This window comes from Ahaetulla prasina, chromosome 12 (genome assembly GCF_028640845.1).
Source record: "Ahaetulla prasina isolate Xishuangbanna chromosome 12, ASM2864084v1, whole genome shotgun sequence".
Taxonomy (NCBI): Eukaryota; Metazoa; Chordata; class Lepidosauria; order Squamata; family Colubridae; genus Ahaetulla; species Ahaetulla prasina.
In genome coordinates, this window is record NC_080550.1 from 25,128,072 (window position 1) to 25,145,767 (window position 17,696).

The 17,696-nt window shown below is 45.3% G+C and overlaps 1 protein-coding gene across 3 annotated transcripts; it reads left to right on the forward strand.

Annotated features, from left to right (window-relative positions):
- The first annotated feature begins 140 nt into the window (after positions 1–140).
- On the forward strand, positions 141–16,788 carry HERPUD1 (homocysteine inducible ER protein with ubiquitin like domain 1). 3 transcript variants are annotated; one of them, XM_058154975.1, is made up of 8 exons: positions 141–384; positions 3,591–3,668; positions 3,779–3,853; positions 5,978–6,105; positions 8,261–8,380; positions 9,326–9,641; positions 11,308–11,419; positions 14,848–14,986. In XM_058154975.1, the coding sequence occupies exons 1-7, from the start codon at positions 226–228 to the stop codon at positions 11,392–11,394; spliced, it is 963 nt and encodes a 320-aa protein (XP_058010958.1). In that variant the 5' UTR covers positions 141–225; the 3' UTR covers positions 11,395–11,419; positions 14,848–14,986. The 3 variants fall into 3 exon arrangements, with proteins under 3 accessions (XP_058010958.1, XP_058010956.1, XP_058010957.1); XM_058154973.1 differs by having other exon boundaries at positions 142–384; positions 9,326–9,670; positions 14,848–16,788; XM_058154974.1 differs by having other exon boundaries at positions 142–384; positions 3,782–3,853; positions 9,326–9,670; positions 14,848–16,788.
- The last annotated feature ends 908 nt before the right edge of the window (positions 16,789–17,696 follow it).

The window sequence follows — 17,696 nt, forward strand, 5'->3', positions numbered from 1 at the left end:
CAGCGGCCGCTTCTGATAGGTCCACGTCCGGCGCGAGGTCTTTCTGACGGCCAATCCCCGAAGGCCACAGCGACATCGCAACAATACGAGAGGCGTGGCTTGAGCCGCCCGGGAGGCTATAAAAGCAGCCGCGGCCGCTCCAGAGGTCGCTGTTGTCGTCGAGTGAGGGTGTTTTTGTTGTGGGGGAGGGGGGACCGGAAGGTTTTTTTATTTTTGAGGCCGCCTATGATGGAAAACAGGGAAGCCGAGGAGGAGGAGGAGGTGGTGGGCCTCGTCGTGAAGAGCCCCGCGCAGCGCCATCCGGATTTGCTCCTGTCGGCCCGGCGCTCCTGGAGCGTCCGGCGCCTCAAGGCGGAGCTGCGACACCTTCACCCGGATGAACCGGTGAGCTCTGAAACCCGCATGCGCGCTCGCTCGCTCGTCCGTCTCTGTTCTCTTCCCCCCCCCTCCCCTTGCGCGAAGTGGAGCCTCCTCTGACGGGCGCAGTCTATCCCACTTCGGTTTCCTGGCTGGGGATGGCGTGCCAAGACATTTGCGGGCCTCGGGTGGGTTTCTAGGGAGGGGCCCGACGACGAAGGTTGGGGTTTGGTGGGGGAGGAGGGTTTCAGCGGCTTTAAGCGGCTTTTCCTGACTTGGCGGGGGGGGGGGCGGGCCCTGAGATAGGCTACCCTGCCCTTCCTTTCTCTACTCCCCACCCCCCACCCCCCGGGGAGTTGTCCCCTTGCCAGCATGGAAGCCCTTTGGACCTTTTTCCGACGTGGTGCTTGCTGGGTTGGTTGGGATAGTCTTGAGTCTCCTCCCCGCTTGGTCTCCTTTCCCTTTTTTTGGGGGGGGGCTCGTGACTCGCGCCTGCTCTTTGAGGATGGAGCTTCTGAGCAAGCGCAGAGCACACATTTCCTGTGCTGGGTTGTGCAATTCAGAGCGTTTCAAAGGTTGCATTTGAAGAAAGTGGGGTGGATAAAATGCGCGGTTCTTTTGCAGGATTGCGGTTTATCCCGGTGCTTTTCTGAGTATGCGCAGAGTGCATTGGCTCTGGCCCGTGATTCAGAGCAAGGATCGTGTTGCATCTGGGGGGAAAAAAAAAACTCCCTACAGTGTTGATTTATCCCAGCCTCTTTCAGAAAAAAAATGCCAGGCGGGTAGCATTTCTCTGAAATGGATTTTGTCATCCTGGTTTGCTGATTTTCTGATGGTGTCCCATCCCAGAGCTGAACAGTGTCTGACCCTGTCCAGGTATCAACTCCTGAGCAATCTTGCTCAATAATTTTAAAGAAGTTTCTCAGTCATGATCTTTGCCTGCTGTACTCGGCCATAGATGTCCTGTATTTATTTGAATTTTCTTTTTTTTAAAAAAAAAAAATCATCCCAGTAATGGCCAACGAATTGTCCTGATTATTTTTTTTTACCCCTTTTGGGTTAGGTTTGGCTGTAGAAGGCATTCCCTTCAAAAATAAAAATCCTTGCTGTGTGGGTTGGCTCTGGAGAGAAGCAGCCTGGCCCACTTTTCCTGCAATATTTTCATGGAAATTGTTAATATTGTTTAGAATGGTGACATTTTGCTGGGCGTGTTGGTGCTTTGGAGCGAGAACAATTAGTGACGTGGCTTGCCTCCAGACATTGTGGGTGCTCCATCACTGGAGGTTTTTTAAGAGATTGGACAGTCATTTGTCTCTGCTTGAACAGAGGGGCTGGACTGGAAGACCTCCAGGGACCCTTTCATCTGTTATTGAAAGTTCTGATCTGATTAATAAGAGTATTTCCTTGTGGAGGCAGGCTGGCTGTCTTGCTTGTGAGAATTGTAGCTTTCCAAGATATGAGGCCAAAGTGAAATGCCTTTTCCCCATCAGTAATCAGTACATTTATTATAAAACATTTATAGACTTGGTCATTTGAATGGAAAAAAATAACATTTTGTCCTGGTACTCTATATATTTCAATTTCCCCCAAAAAAACCTTCCTGTGTACAACTTCTGTTGCTGTTAATATTCAGAATTTTTAGACAGTTTCTTAAGCTAATGCTTGAAGCAGAAAAAAATAGTTTATTGCCTACAAAACAAAGTTACCTTGGTACTATTTGCTTTGCAAAGCAGTTGATGCAACTGAGAGCCAACTGCCAGCATTTTCTCTGAAGTTGTTTGAAGTTAACTCAGAAGGAGAAGAGGTTTCAGTACGGTTCATAATTTGTGTGTTTTCATTGTATCAGAGAAGGCAAAGGAATGAAAAAAAAAGTGATCTTAAAAAACAATGCAAGAGGTTGATTTAATACAAAGTATCCGAAGGCTGGGTGGTGCATGTGGCAGCAATGTCATTCTGCTGTCCCCCACCACCCCCGCCCACTGGTGAGGTAGGCTGGATGGTGCAGCTCCATGTTGCCTTCCATGCCAGCGTGGAACATAGCATGTTGATTGTACAACGGTGTTAGGATTGGACCCTTTCTGCTTTGAGTTTGTTGTTAATCTTCCACCCAAGGATTTCTTTAGAGAAGTTTGGAGCAGGGAAATGAGTTTTACTCTGCCCATAAAACTGCCAACCGTACAAAACCCAAGGTGCAGAACAGTCAGTTCCCCAGATTGATAGCCTCCACATTTGTGTGATGTATGTGTGGGAGCTACTTGTCAATACCTTTGAAAGATGTCTGGTTGAGGAAGGCTAGTACTGGTATAAACCAGTCTTTAAATCTAAAACAATGCAGTGAATTTCTAAGAATAGTGCTTTGGCTTAAAGACATATTTTGGGGTTATCTGAAGGTTAAGTGGCCTATAGAAAACTACCTTTAGGTGCTAATTAGTAATCAAAGAAAAATTTACATGACAAAGCTTTCCTGAAAGATCTCAATGATTAACATAAATGCCTGCCAATTTGGCCTTAGGTTGGTAATAACTGCAGAAGGTTGTTTTTTTTCTCAAGGTGTACAGTCTTCATTCGCTGGTTTCAGAAGTGGCCATAATGTTGCTCTGATCAGAAGCAATCTTTTAATACTTCAATTTTGGTTTTTTTTTAAAATGAAAGGATACAAAAAGACATCTAAAAATATATACAGGTAGATTGAGCCCAAAATTTCTGTTGCCTCATTTTACGTCCTTTTGTGCCACAGTAACACGTTTGTTAAGTGAATCTGGCTTCCCCATCAGTTATTGAGCATCTGAATTTTGATCACATGGGGATGCTGCACAGTCATAAGTGTGGAAAATGGTCATTAATAGTCACTTTTTTCTGTGCTGTTCTAACTTTGAACAGTCACTGAAAAGTCATTTTGCTGTGGTTTCATTATGTGCAGCCTTCTCCTTCTGTAAACTCTTTTGTGCAATTGGCATTTAATTTAGCTGCTTTTAATTAAGCCTATTGATGAAACACAAAATCTGCCTGTGCAGGTCAGCCACATGAAAGAACTGGAATCCAGCAGTAATCTCATTCAAAGGGGAAATATTTTCCTCTTGAGAAGTGACCTAAAGGTCATTGCTCAGCTGGTTGTCCAAAGATCAGCTGCTTATAATTTACAACAAAATACCCACATAGTTGCACATTTACAAGAATGAGGAATCTTGTTCTGGAAAAAGATTTTTAAAACTGTTTTTTCCCTCCCTTCAAAGCCTGAAGAAGCTCAGAGGTTGATCTACTCTGGAAAGTTGTTGTCTGACCATCTTTTTCTGCAAGAGGTCCTCACTAAGGTACGTGGTGTATGCCCTGCCAGCCTTTTGCTTTCAGCAATCAATGGAGCAGCAAGGAAATGAGCTCCCCAGATGGCTTTTGAAACTTTAATTAATGCTTTCTGTTTCAGCAGGAGACGCTTCACGTTCTTCATTTGGTGTGCAACTCTAAGAATCTGCCCACGATTCCAGGAGCTGACATGAAGGTATTGAAAAGCGGCCATTTGAGATCACTGACTGGGGATCAGATATTCTGTAATCTGGGCAAGATTTTTATATTGTACTAATCCATTATGGGGATTTTTGGGGTAAGGGACAGATGCCCAACAGGTACAGATAATGGATGGATGTTAGATCTTCCAGCTGAACCACCTTGAGGGATGGTTAGATTTTCTTGACCAGCAGTGCTGAAAGCAGGGATTTGGGTCTGTAGAAGGTCTTTGTTGTGGCCCGCCAGCTGCCCGCAGAGCTGGCTTCAGACTCAGATGATGAGGAGCTTGGGGAGGAAGTTGGGCCAGTTCTGGAGTCTCAGGAAGGCTCTTGACAGATGCTCAGCATCGGGCGCAGAGATAGAGGCAGAGCCATCCAACATTTCCCAGTCACTGGAGAGGCAGCTGCCTTTGGAGGCTGAGATGAGTGAGGAGAAAGAACAGCTGGGGCCTGTTCCAGATGCACGTATGTGCAGAGCAGTTAGGAGAGGTGAACAATGGAGGACAAGGAGTTGACTCAGGAAGAAAAGTACACACTGAATGGCCCCTCCCTCGCTGGGAAATAAATAGAAGGAAAGGAGAGTGGTTGTCATAGGAGACAACCATCCGTATTTCTGAATATTTTGCTTATTGTGTTTTGTGCACAAAGACTGCTTGACACAACTTAATTTGCAGCCTTTTGGCTGGGAGCTTCTTGAAGGACTCTTGCCTGGTCTTTGCTGTGTGGAATGCCATTAATTCACAGGAGATAAATAAAGAGGGGTTTTTCGGGACAAGGAGTGTGTTTCTTCCTTCTGCTAAGGCTGGGTCCGAACAGTCATTCTAAGACAGTTTCTTAAACTTGGCAACTTTAAGATGTGTGGACCTCAACTCCTAGAATTTCCCAGCCAGGCATGCCTTCCTAAGGTCCACACATCTTAAAAGTTGCCATGCTTAAGAAATAATGTTCTAGGATGTCAGAAAGTTAGCCAACTGACACAGGGACTGAGCTCACAGGAAGCCCAGGCATAGTTCCAATTCTGGTTTGTTGATCACAGCGATCCAATTTCCATGTTATGCAGCCTCAGAAAAGCAAGGTTTTCTTGTCTGTGTTTGGCTTAACAGAACAGGTGAGCCCAGCCATGATTCTATAGGTTGAATGGAGACATTAGGGAAGACCAAACTTCATGGTCTCAAGAAGGGGGTGGCTTTTTCAACAACTGAGTTAGCCTTTCCTCATTACCTTTGATTTCCCAACAAGATGGGGAACCCAGAGTGGGCTGCAGCCCATTAAATGGCTAGTTTGAATGTGTATTGTCGCTGGGGTGTGAGTGATTATTTTAATTTTTTATATGGTGTTTTTATATCCTTATAATCTGTCTTGATAGGGATGTGGTGGCTTAGTGGGTAAGACGCTGAGCTTGTCGATCGAAAGGTCAGCAGTTCAGCGGTTTGAATCCCTAGTGACACATAACGGGGTGAGGTCCCGTTACTTGTCCCAGTTTCTGCCAACCTAGCAGTTCGAAGGCACGTAAAAAATGCAAGTAGAAAAATAGGGACCACCTTGGTGGGAAGGTAACAGCGTTCCGTGTGCCTTTGGCATTGAGTCATGCCGGCCACATGACCACAGAGACGTCTTCAAACAGCTCTGGCTCTTCGGCTTTGAAACGGAAATGAGCATCGCCCCCTAGAGTCAGGAACAACTAGCATGTATGTGCGAGGGGAACCTTTACCTTTACTAATCTGTCTTGAGTCACCATGTGCGACTTAGGCAGCAATATAAATTTTCTAAATTAATTATAAAATAGAATCATTTGCTTTAGAGCAAGGATGTCAAGCTGGAATTCATTAAGGGTTGTGTTGGCATGGCCAGCTCAATGTCACTCATGTTGGTGCCTATGGCCTGAGTTCTCTGCCAGAGAAAAAACAGGCTCCCAAGCTCCCGTTTTTGGCTGGGATGGCTTCCTGCAACCCTCTGCCAACAAAAGTGGATCTTGGGAGGGTAGAAGCACCAACGGCCGGTCCTTCATTATTTTCAGGGCGGCCCCATGGGCCAGATTTAAGCACCCCGCTGGCCGGATCCTTGGAACAGACCTTTTGAAGCCTGTTTTAAAATGAAGCAATAAATTTTTATTGGTTTAGGAGGCTGAAGCCAAGGAGCAGTCCACAGCATTGGGCCAAAATCCTTCGGACCTTCCTCCAAGGTCTGTTCCCAGCCAAGGACAGGCTGCCCCAGACCTGCCTGTGACCACAGAAGAAGCTGACACAAGGTATGTTTGAGTGTCCCAAGTTCTTATTTTTGGGGCGGTGAACATAAACAGGTATGATTTGACAATGAAGTTTCTCCAGCATCCAGGTAGAGTTGTCTGGAAATTTGAGTCATAGCAACTGGATTTTTCTTTTTTGATTTGAAACGGATCCAGTTGCCATGACTCAACTTGCAGTCGTCTGTGATTTGAATCCCAGGCTTGGTAACTTTATAGGCAGAACCACGTAGATTCCTGGCTTCGGTACAGAAGCCGCTTGGTGACTTCTGGGATGTGTATTTGCCTCTCCAAGCTCTGGGATTTCATCTTTGTATATCCCATCAATGCCTCAGCTGTGTTTTGTTTTCCACAATCTGTTAAATTCAACTAGGTGTTGCCACATAAGACTCCCAGAGTAGATGGGACTTAACTTAGTTTGATTTGTATCCCGCCTTTATTTTTACAAATAACTCAAGGCAGCTAACGTATCTTTCCTTTTTATCATTAGAAGTGGGAGTAAAGAGGCTGACTCCTAGGCCTCTTTTTCATTGGTTGGTATTTATAGGAAGAAGAAAAACAGGACAAATTTTCCCTCCACCCTCTTTCTGAGACCAAAGCCAAGACCGAAATAAAGGCTGGGTGTGAAGCTACAATACTGTTTATGAAATTGGCTAGTATTTAAGCACTTTTCTTCCATGAACTAATGGAACAAGCTGACTGTAACGTTAAATTTTTGTGGCTGAGGGTGGTACATAAATAGAAATTCTTTGTTGAGAGCTTACAGCATTACAAAAACTCTTGTTAAAGGTCTTTAAAGAGGGAGGAAAATACAGGTGGTCCTGGACCTATGACTAGCCGCTTAGCAACTGCAACAGACATTTCCGTCCCTAAAAGGGATTTACCCTGTTTTGATGTTCTGACATACTGGCATCCTCCTTCGTGCAATCACATGATCGCATTGGGGTACTTGGCTTGAATTTACAGGGTTTGCAGCAGGCCAGGTTACCTGACCATTATTTACGATAGTTCGACAGGAAACCAGCATTTATAGGCAGAAAAATTGGGACCATGATTTGAGCAACAAAGACCCAGAATCTTTGTTGCTAAGTGAGACATTTGTTCAGTGAGTTTTGCCCCATTTTATAACCTTTCTAGTCACAGTTGTTAAGTGAATCATTGCGGTCGTTCAGTTGCTCAGTTCACGGTGGTTCAGTGAATCTGGACTTTGCTTGTCAAAGGGGATCATGTGATCTTGGGTCATAAAATACAGGCTATTTGTGTTCAATGACCCTGGGAGACACTGCAACAATAATAAAACGAGCCAGCTGCCAAACGGCTGAATTTTGATCATGTGACCATGAGAGGCTGCAACAATCGTGTGAAAAATGGTCGTAAGTCACTTTTTCAGTGCTGTAACTTTGAACCAGTCACTAAATGAACTGTTGTAAGTCGAGGACTACCTGTACTTCAGATTTCTGGCAAGAAACAACCCATAACAAATGATTCGTCCACTTAATGATTCGTCCACTCATTTGCACCTCTATAACTGTCTGGTTCGGTTCTGCAACCCAACAAGAAAAACACAGACTTCAGAGGATAACTAGAACTGCAGAAAAAATAATTGCTACCAACCTGCCTTCCATTGAGGACCTGTATACTGCACGAATCAAGAAGAGGGCTGTGAAAATATTTACAGATCCCTCACATCCAGGACATAAACTGTTTCAACTCCTACCCTCAAAACGACACTATAGAGCACTGCACACCAGAGCAACTAGACACAAGAACAGTTTTTTCCTGAAGGCCATCACTCTGCGAAACAAATAATTCCCTCAACACTGTCAAACTATTTACTAAATCTGCACTACTATTAATCTTCTCATAGTTCCCATCACCAATCTCTTTCCATTTATGACTGTATGACTATAACTTGTTGCTGGCAATCCTTATGATTTATATTGATATATTGACCATCAATTGTGTTGTAAATGTTGTACCTTGATGAATGTATCTTTTCTTTTATGTACACTGAGAGCATATGCACCAAGACAAATTCCTTGTGTGTCCAATCACACTTGGCCAATAAAAATTCTATTCTATTCTAATGACCACCACAAAAACAGTCGAAAACTTAGGTCTATTCAATTATAGTTGTAACGGTCTGTGTCTTCTCCATTAGATCTCCGGTGACTCCGCACCCTTTTCAAGCTATGAGCTCCAGTTATTCATCCTACACCACATATCATATGTTGCAGCTCTGGTTCCATCAGCTCTACACAAGGCAATACTACATGCAATAGTAAGTTTTGTCTTTAATCTCTCTTTTATGTCCAAAGTCACCAAGCTCATAGCATGTGAAATTCAAGGCACATTTTTCAAAATAATCTTGCAGTAATACAAAGCTGTCAGTACAGGTGAACAATTGTTTTGAGAATGTCTGCTCTGGCTTTATAACAATCCACCAAAGGTTAATTGAAAAGATAGAAAAGATAGGTGGGTAGAGACAACATACAGAAAAGTAATAAAAAAATGTTCAGGCTTCATAAATTGGCCCGGGTGGCAAAAAAGTTTTTCTTGTGTGCAAGTCTTTTGGACCCAACATCTTTTAACCACAATTGCGACAATGCAGAATTTTGCAATTTTCATAGAGAGTTCAAGTAGGCCACCATTTCTCTACCATGTCAATTTAAAAAAAAAACAGTTTTTATTAGTAAATAGTAAGGAAAATAGGGAAGGGGAAAAATGAGGGAAATAAAAGGTGAGAAAGAAAAAAAAAGCATTGACTTCTGACTTTGGTGCAATAGAATAAGGCATTAAACCTCAACTTTATACTTTTATATAAAAGTATAAACTAGCCATTTCAATAATGACAAATCTCTCTAATCGGTAAAACCCAAAATCAAAAGTTTTACCATGTCAATTTTGAGACCTGCAGACTTCAACTCTCAGAATTCTCTAGCCAGCAACCCCACTTCCCAAATGTTATAATTTAGAACAGGGGTCTCGAACCTTGGCAACTTTAAGACTTGTGGATTTCAATTCTCAGAATTCCTCAGCCAGCAAAGCAAAGGCTGAGGAATTCTGGGAGTTAAAGTCTTAAAGTTGCCAAGGTTCGAGACCCCTGATTTAAAATGCATTTGGATTTCACCAGCTGCTGCCCTAATGCTATCAGTACTTCATATGTCATGCTTTTCTTTCAGCGCGAGAGTTTTTTTTAATGTCCTTTTTTTCTCTGTCTCCTCAGCATGGCTGCCAATGCTCATTTGGGTGACTTTTCCTCTGCACGAAGTTCCCAGGAGATCTCGGTGGCTCCGGTGACCCCACCGGCTCCTCTCCCTGGTCCGTTTCCCGCTGAAAACCCCCCAGTTGATCAAAACGCTCCCCCTCAAGCCAATCCCGGAGTGAACCCAAACCTGCGCATGAATGCCCAGGGTGGACCCCTCATGGAGGAAGACGACGAAGTCAACCGCGATTGGCTGGACTGGCTCTATTCAGCAACCCTCTTCTACGTCTTTGTCAACATTGTTTATTTTTACTCCAGTATGAGCAGGTTCCTCTTGGTAATGGCCGGGACCCTCCTCATGTACCTGTGAGTCTGCTTGGGCGGCTGGATAGGAAAGCCAGGGAGGGGAGGGCAGGTGGCTAGTTTCTCCACACGGCTTGAATCTCATATTATAAAGGATGCGGTAGCTCAGCGGCTAAGACACTGAGCTTGTCAGTCCGTTAAGTTGTCCCAGCTTCTGCCATCCTAGCAGTTCGAAAGCACGTAAAAATGCAAGTAGGGACCAACTTTGGTGGGAAGGTAACAGCGTTCCATATGCCTTTGGCGTTTAGTCATGCCGACCATATGACCACATATGGACAGCACTGGCTCTTCGGCTTTGAAACGGAGATGAGCACTGCCCCCTAGAGTTGGGAATGATTAGCACAGTGATGGCTAACCTTTTTGCCATTGTGTGCCAAAAATGGGGGGAGTTGTGCATGTGCGTGCCCACACCCATAAGTCTATGCGCCTTGTGTGGCCCCTCACATTCCCCCTGCTTTTGCCACGCAATGACACGGTGGGCCCAATAGGCCCGTTTTTCACTCTCCCCAAGCTCCAGATCCTTTCTAGGAGCCTGGGGAGGGCGAAAATAGGCTTCCCCACCCCATTCCGGAAGCCGGAAACTGCCCGTTTGCTGACTTCCGGTGGGACTGGAAGGCCTGCTTTTGAGCTCGTGTGCCCACCAATATGGCTTCGTGTGCCACCTGTGGCCCGCATGCCATAGGTTCGCCATCACGGGACTAGCACATGTGTGCAAGGGGAATCTTTACCCTTACCTGAATCTCATTTAGGTAGTCCTTGACTTAGTCATTCATTTAGTGGTGGTTTAAAGTTACATTGGCACTGAAAGAAAAAAGTGACATGACCTTTTTTTTGCACTGCAGTATTGCCCCTGGGTTCCCCCGAACCACAATTTGGACGCTTGGCAATTGGTGTGTACAGTCAGTCCTCGACTTACAACAGTTCATTTAGTGACCATTCAAAGTTGCAGCAGCCCTGAAAAAGTGACTTATAAGCATTTTTCACATTTACAACCATTGCAAGCATCCCCATGATTATGTGATCAAAATTTGGACACTTGGCAACTGATTGATATTTATGATGGTTTCAGTGTCCCAGGATCACGTGATCCCCTTTTGCGACCTTCTGACAATCAAAGTCAATGGGGGAGCCAGATTCACTTAATAACCATGTGACTAACTTAACTGTATTGATTTGCTCAACAAACAAACGTGGCAAGAAAGGACGTAAAATTGGGCAAAATTTACTTCACAAGCATTTCACTTGGCTGCAGAAATTTTGGGCCGAGTTCTGGTCGTAAGCAGAGGACTATATTTATGACAGTTGCATTATCCCGGGATCATGTGATCCCCTTGTATCAGTGATAAAGCAAAATCAAAATGGAAGCCTACAGCTGTGCCAGGAAAGATTATAAAATGGGGCAAAACTCAGTAATTCTCGCTTGGCTCGAGACAATTTTGGGCTGGATTGTCAAGGATTTACCTGTATTTGGTAGGAAATTTAGCAGCAAATTGAGATATTTGACTAGGCATGCTGAAAAGGGCAGTGGCTGACCACTTCTGCGTCACTCCTGAGAGGATAGATAGCTGCCAAATAAAAAATAGAAGTTGACTGCCACTCAAGAGGGTTTTGCCTTTCTAATCAATGTCTTCTCTTCGTAGGCACCAGGTTGGCTGGTTCCCTTTCAGACGAAGGCCAGCCCAGCCACCGCCACCACCGAACAACGTTCCTGCCCCGGCTGTGGTTAATCAAGATCAGAACAACAATTTACAAGTAAGTTTTGTGCCAGAGAGCATCATGAAGGTATGGCTTTCAGAATGAACCTAGGGTGTAAAATGTGCTGGTTCAGTAGGGCCCTGTTTCCATGCTGTGTTTAGCATGGAAACTTTGGAGCACGATTAGGCTCTTCCAGGGCATTTCAGGTAATCTTCAACTTACAAACACTCATTTAAGTGACCTGTTGAAGTTAGTGTTGTGTCTTGTCCGCTCTCACCGCAGCCGGGGTCTGCTTATCTGCTCCCGAACACGGAGGAATGTATGCCTCCCGGCCCCAGTCCTGGCTCCATGCCCAGACAAGCTGCAGAGGAGGGGGCACCTCCCGGTCCCAGCCCTGGCTCCATGCCCAAGCAAACGGAGCAGCTAGACCCCTCCCCCTCCTCCACAGCATGTGAGCCTGAGGAAGGTTTATTTCCAACAGCTGCTGATTGGAGTGACCCTCGCGTCAGAAGATTTGATAGGCGGAGGCAACAGAAGGAAGGGAGGGGCAGGCCTGGATAAGTGCTGAGTCATGGAGCCACACCCCATGGCCTATATAAAGGACCTGCTTTCTGGCAGTCTCTGAGTCAGGCAAAGTCGAACTTATCTTGCTGAAGTCACTTTCTGGTCTCCTGCCTGCTCTGAGGACTTTGCTAGGACTTTGGGCAGAGCTGCAGAGGCAAGCCTGATTCGGATTTCCCTGACCCGGCCGTCAGCGGAGGAGTGGGACACGACAGTTATAGCCACATTGAAAAAAAGTGTCATAACTGTTTCTCACACTTAAAAACCATTCCAGCATTCATATGATCACAATTTGGATGTTTGGCAAGTGGTTCATATTTATGACGGTTGCACTGGCTCACACGATCCCCTTGTGCGACGTTCTGACAAGCAAAGTCAATGGGGAGGCCAGATTCATTTAACAATGTTTAAATGTTGCTAGCTGCAGTGATTCCCTTAACAACAGCGGCAAGAAAGGTTATAAAACGGGGCAAAACTCACTTGGCAACAGAAATTTTGGGGTCAACTATGGTCTTTAGGTGAGGATAGCTGGAAGTGCAGCATCAGAACTGGGAATCGGTTGGGCTGTTCCCAGGGTGGCTTGGCCTCCAGACAGACATGCTTTGTCTTGAGTTAATACATTTCAGTTTAGAAGACATTGAGAATTAAGTCAGTCATAAGATGTATTGAACCACGAGATGGGCAGGAAATAAATTTGATAAATAAAATAAATCCCCGACCATCCTTGGAACAGGAAGCATGGCATAACGAAAGAGGAACAGAACAAACTGTTACCTTATTGTCTCAAATGTTCAGTTCCTAGATTATGGAATTTGGCAGGTGTCTGTCCTGCCAAATACCACTTGTTGTCCTTGGGTTATTTGTACGATAAACCCTAACAAGAGACAGCTGCCCCATAATTGGCTAGTGATAGTGGAAATATTTTAGGCATTTTATTTAGCAAATAGTTTTATATATTCATTAAATTTTTAGCCCAAAGATGCTTTTTCAAGAGGCAACTTGGACTTCCTTGTTTTTCTTTGAAGACGTTTCGCTTCTCAACCAAGAAGCTTCTTCAACTCTAAACTTCTTGGATGAGAAGAAAAACCAGAAATTCCATCTGCCTCTTGAAAAAGCACCTTTGGGACAATCATGGCCTGGATGACCGGGAATCTCCATAGACATTTTTATCCCACCTTTCTTACTTTATAAGTAACTTGAGGTACCAAACGGATCTTCCTTGTCCTCTTTTCCTCATAAGAACAACCCTGTGAGGTGGCTTGAGCTGAGAGAGAATGATTGGCCCAAGGTCAGCTGACTCACATGCCTAAAGCAAGAACTAGAACTTAGTTTCCTGGTCACTGGGCCAGGACCTTAACAACTAATCGAAAACTGGTTGGGTAGCATCACCTTTTATTCTAGGTCATAGTGAGAGTTCATTATTTAAACCAGGGGTCCCCAACCTTTCGGATCTCGGGGAGCACTAAATTCATTTTAAATCCTGCAGACCATTAATATGATCTGCCTAATGACCAGCTGGGTGGGCGTAGCTAGGTGGTCATGTGACTGGGTGGGTGTGGCCAACTTGATGTCACTCACAGGGGCACCTCGCCAGCCTCTACTTGCCCCTCCCCTGCCAGCCATTCCTTGCCTCCCCAACAGGAAGCAGTTGTTGGAGCTAAGCAGCCACCACAAGAAAGAGTTGGCAAAACAGCTGGCTCAGTTCAAATTGCATCTGACCGAGAAGGCGGCTCAGCAGAAGCACCTCACTAAGGACTAGGATCATAGGCTTTCCAAGCAGAGGGAAGACCTGTGGGAGTGAAAGGCTAGGTACCAGTGCCTGGAGGCTCAGCAGTCTAAGATGGTCAGCCAGTTCCAGGCCATGATGCAGTCCAACTGGAATGAGGCCCTCCGGCTCTTCCCCACCAGCGGCACTTCCCTCCAGCCTTTGCCCAAAGCCCCGCACCAGGAGGCTGAAGCAGACCCCAAGTCGGAATTTCTGCCCCCCTCCAACCCGCACAAAAAGACCCTGAAGGGGGAGACTCTGCAACAACACAAACGTTCATTGCACATATCCAGCCCAGGGACCATAGTTTGAGGACCCCTGATTTAGTGCAATATAAAAAATGCAAATAATTTTTCTGCGGACCACCAGTGGGTTACCACTGATTTAATATCACCCATTTGGAGGAGAGCCTGTGGCACCAAGTTCTTTTAGCCTTGTGTGTCTACAGTATGTAGAAAACAGTGCCAGAAAAAATTGATCTTGCTCACCCTCTGGATCCTGCCAATGTAATATTCCAGTATTTAATAATTAAATACTTGAATGCATGAATATGCATGAATAATTTCATTAATACTCAGGATATTTGTGGCTAAAATATCCTTAAGAGATAAGATTACAGGTAGTCCTCAACTTGTAACCAATTCATTTAGTGACCATTTGAAGTTATATCGGCACTGAAAAAAAGTGACATGGCCGTTTTTTACACTTACAAGCCTCCCCATGGTCACCTGATCAGATGCTTGGCAACTGGTTCCTATTTATGACGGTTCCAAGGTCAGTCGTATGATCACTTCTTGCAACTTTTTGACAAAGTCGATTCACTTCACCACCTAACTTAACAACTGCAGTGATTCATTTAAGAACTGTGGCAAGAAAGGTCGTAAAAGTGGGGCAAAACTCACTTAACAACGGTCTTGCTAGCAAGGGACATTTTGGGCTCAGCTGTGATTGTACAGTACCACCCATGTTCGGGAAATTTACAATGATGTAAAGTACATATTGGTCTTGCAGGGATTTTTGCCTAAATCTGAAAATGTTCAACTTCAAAAGTTTTTAAAAAGGTTCAACTTCAGCCTAGTTAAACCATACCAATAGTTGGAGATTGCTAGGAGGAAGTATCTCCATGTAATTTACACTTTGTTTTTTCCCCTTCTCTCAGCAGGAGGAAAACCCAAGAGTACAAAATGAAACAGAGAATTTAGAGGCCGTCCGTGAGAACCAGCCAGCTCCAGCTGTTTCCTTCATGAGCACAGCTTGGCTTTTCTTCAAGACTTTCTTCGCCTCCCTCCTGCCAGAGGGGCCTCCAGCTGTGGCAAACTAACTGGGTACATATTTCCTCTTTTCTCTTCTCCGGACACAAGCTTGAATGTCCCAACACAGCCAAGGATGGTTGGATCAAAGAGGGTGAATGTAGACTTTTGAAGCTAAAGACAGACGTGGCTGGAAGTGCAATGAGATGCTAGCTCAGAGCTTTAAGGAACAATAGACCACCAAAGCCACAGCTTGAGAGAGTGGTGCGAAGTTTTGTACCTCAGCTGCTTTGGGGGCCAAGTGCAAGAGAGGAAGAGTCCTGCTACCAGGACCAACTTGATTCCAGTTGGAGTGGATCTCACGCTCGCCTACACAGAAGTGTGTAATCTTGTGCAATCAGCATATTTAGGAAAAAACGCACGGGGGAAGTTAATGCCAAAAATGAAGAAGAGCAGTTCTTAATTCCTGACAACACATGTAAAAGATAAGGTGTAAATAGCTTTTCCACAGAAGGTAACAGTTGAGCCTATTAATACTACACAGTGGAGGTGGGCAACCAAAGGGTCCTTTACCACCTGCTGAAAAACTGGGAGTTGGAAAACTTCCAGAATTCCTAAGCCAGCATGGCTGGCTCAGGAATTCTGGGATTTGAAGTCCGCAGCTGGTAAAGGGGCTTTGGTTGCCCAGCCATGCTACACAGTGTAGCAGAAAGTATTTCCTAGGTTTCAAGCACAAGGGGTTTTTCCTATTTTGCCAATTTAGCAAGTCAATATCATGTCTGGATGCGTGTCTTCGGATAGATCAAATTGCAAATACAACTTCTTTCAAGCAGCTTTCTATTTTCCAGCAATCTATTTAATCTTCAAGTTCTTTTTGTCATTTCATTTCAGAGTTAAAAGAGAATGGGATTTGTGCAAAAGAATGAACAATCTTTCCTTACTCTTCCCTCGTCTCCTTTCCTCTCTTCCCTCCCTCCCTCCCCATCATGCAATTTTTCAGGCTGATTCCCTGCAGGTTAGCTTGTGAATGAATGGTGCTTTCTAGGTTACAAATTAAAAGAAAAAACATTGGCTTGAATCTGAAGTCTGATGGAGCATAACATCATGAACTGGAGGCTCTGACACTTGGAAAAGGAGGGGTATTTTGTAGGTGACCTTTGCTCCTGAGTTGGGACAGTCTGAATCCCCAGAGATGGGTCAGAGTGAGTAAGCGAGTCACCCCAAATTACTGTAGCTGCTCATTTTGCAAATAGAAGTTTGAAACGTAGGCTGTGAGATTTCTAGGATCATTTGATCAAAAGATTATGTGGGCCCCTCCCAGCCATGTTGGAAGCTGCGGTATAATATCAGAATTATAGTGTGAGTTGCCATTATACATTTGCTGTGATGATGTGATTCATGACTGATGCAAATTGTTTTAAGTATGGTTGTAATGGCCTCATCGCACGTCTAGATACCCAGGGTTTCACTGAAGGGGAAAAATATTCTTTAACATCTGCATTTAACTTGGACATTTTAGTACAAGCAAAATAAAATTCTTTGGATTTCTGATTAATTGGTCTGCTTACAATGGTCAGATTAATTTCCCCACAACTTAAGCCTCTCTGCCTGGAACTCCCTAGAATTGCATGATTTTTCCAAAGTCATTCTTTTCCACTCAGGGATTATTTTGCATATAAAAGCATTTCTGTGTTTCGATTTCAGGATGATGCCAAAATGGTATGTTTTCGCTGTTGTGGATTGTAACATGGATGCTTTCTATTTCTTATCTACTCAAATTGCATATAGACAGTCACGTGATGGCTGAATTTTTTTTCTTTCTTGTACATTATTAAACAAAGTTTAATATATTACAGTTTAATTTTATTAAACCAAGATTGTTTGCAAGTGTTTGGGAGTTACTGCATGACAAAAGCCTTTTTGAGAGCCGTGAAGGCTTCCTCCTGTGGGGGACCCCACTGGAACGGGGCCTTCTTCTGGAGGAGCTGGGTGAGCGGAGCCGTCAGCGTGGCGAAGCCCGGGATGAAGGTCCGATAGTAATTGGCGAAGCCCAGCAGCCGCTGGACATCCTTCACCCGACACGGGGCTTCCCAGCTGCTCAGGGCCTCCACCTTGCGCGGGTCCATGGCGATCCCCTCTGGTGAGAGGATGTGCCCGAGGAACTCGATGGACGTCAGGAGGAAAAAGCACTTCTCCAGCTTGGCATAGAGCTGGTGCTCCCGCAGGCGCTGCAGCACCAGGCGGAGGTGCTGGAGGTGACTTTCCCTGGACCGGGAGTAGACCAGGATGTCGTCCAGGTAGATCACCACGAACCGATCCAACATGTCCCAGAACACATCGTTCATAAAATGTTGGAAGACGGCGGGGGCGTTGGTCAGCCTGAACAGCATGACCGTGTACTCGTAGTGTCCGTACCGGGTGCCGAATGCCGTCTTCCACTCGTCCCCTTCACGCATCTGCACCAGGTTGTAGGCCCCCCAAAGATCGAGCTTGGTAAAGATGGAGGCCTCCCGCAGCCGGTCCATCAGCTCCGGGATGAGCGGCAGGGGGTAGCGATTCCGCACCGTGATGGCGTTCAGCCGGCGGTAGTCGCAACACAGGCGCAAATCCCCCGTCTTCTTTTTCACGAAGCGGACCGGGGCCGACAGAGGGGACTTAGAAGGCTGGATGAACCCTTGGCCCAGATTTTTGTCCAGAAAGTCCCTGAGGGCGGCCAACTCGGGCTCAGATATGGAATACAGGCGTCCCGTTGGCAGCG

Excerpts from the sequence above, each read along its gene's own strand:
- HERPUD1 (XM_058154973.1), top strand. The coding sequence starts at position 226 with ATGATGGAAAACAGGGAAGCCGAGGAGGAGGAGGAGGTGGTGGGCCTC. Across the intron at positions 3,669-3,778 it reads TGCAAGAGGTCCTCACTAAG|CAGGAGACGCTTCACGTTCT; the intron begins GTACGTGGTGTA and ends TTTCTGTTTCAG. Across the intron at positions 6,106-8,260 it reads ACAGAAGAAGCTGACACAAG|ATCTCCGGTGACTCCGCACC; the intron begins GTATGTTTGAGT and ends CTTCTCCATTAG.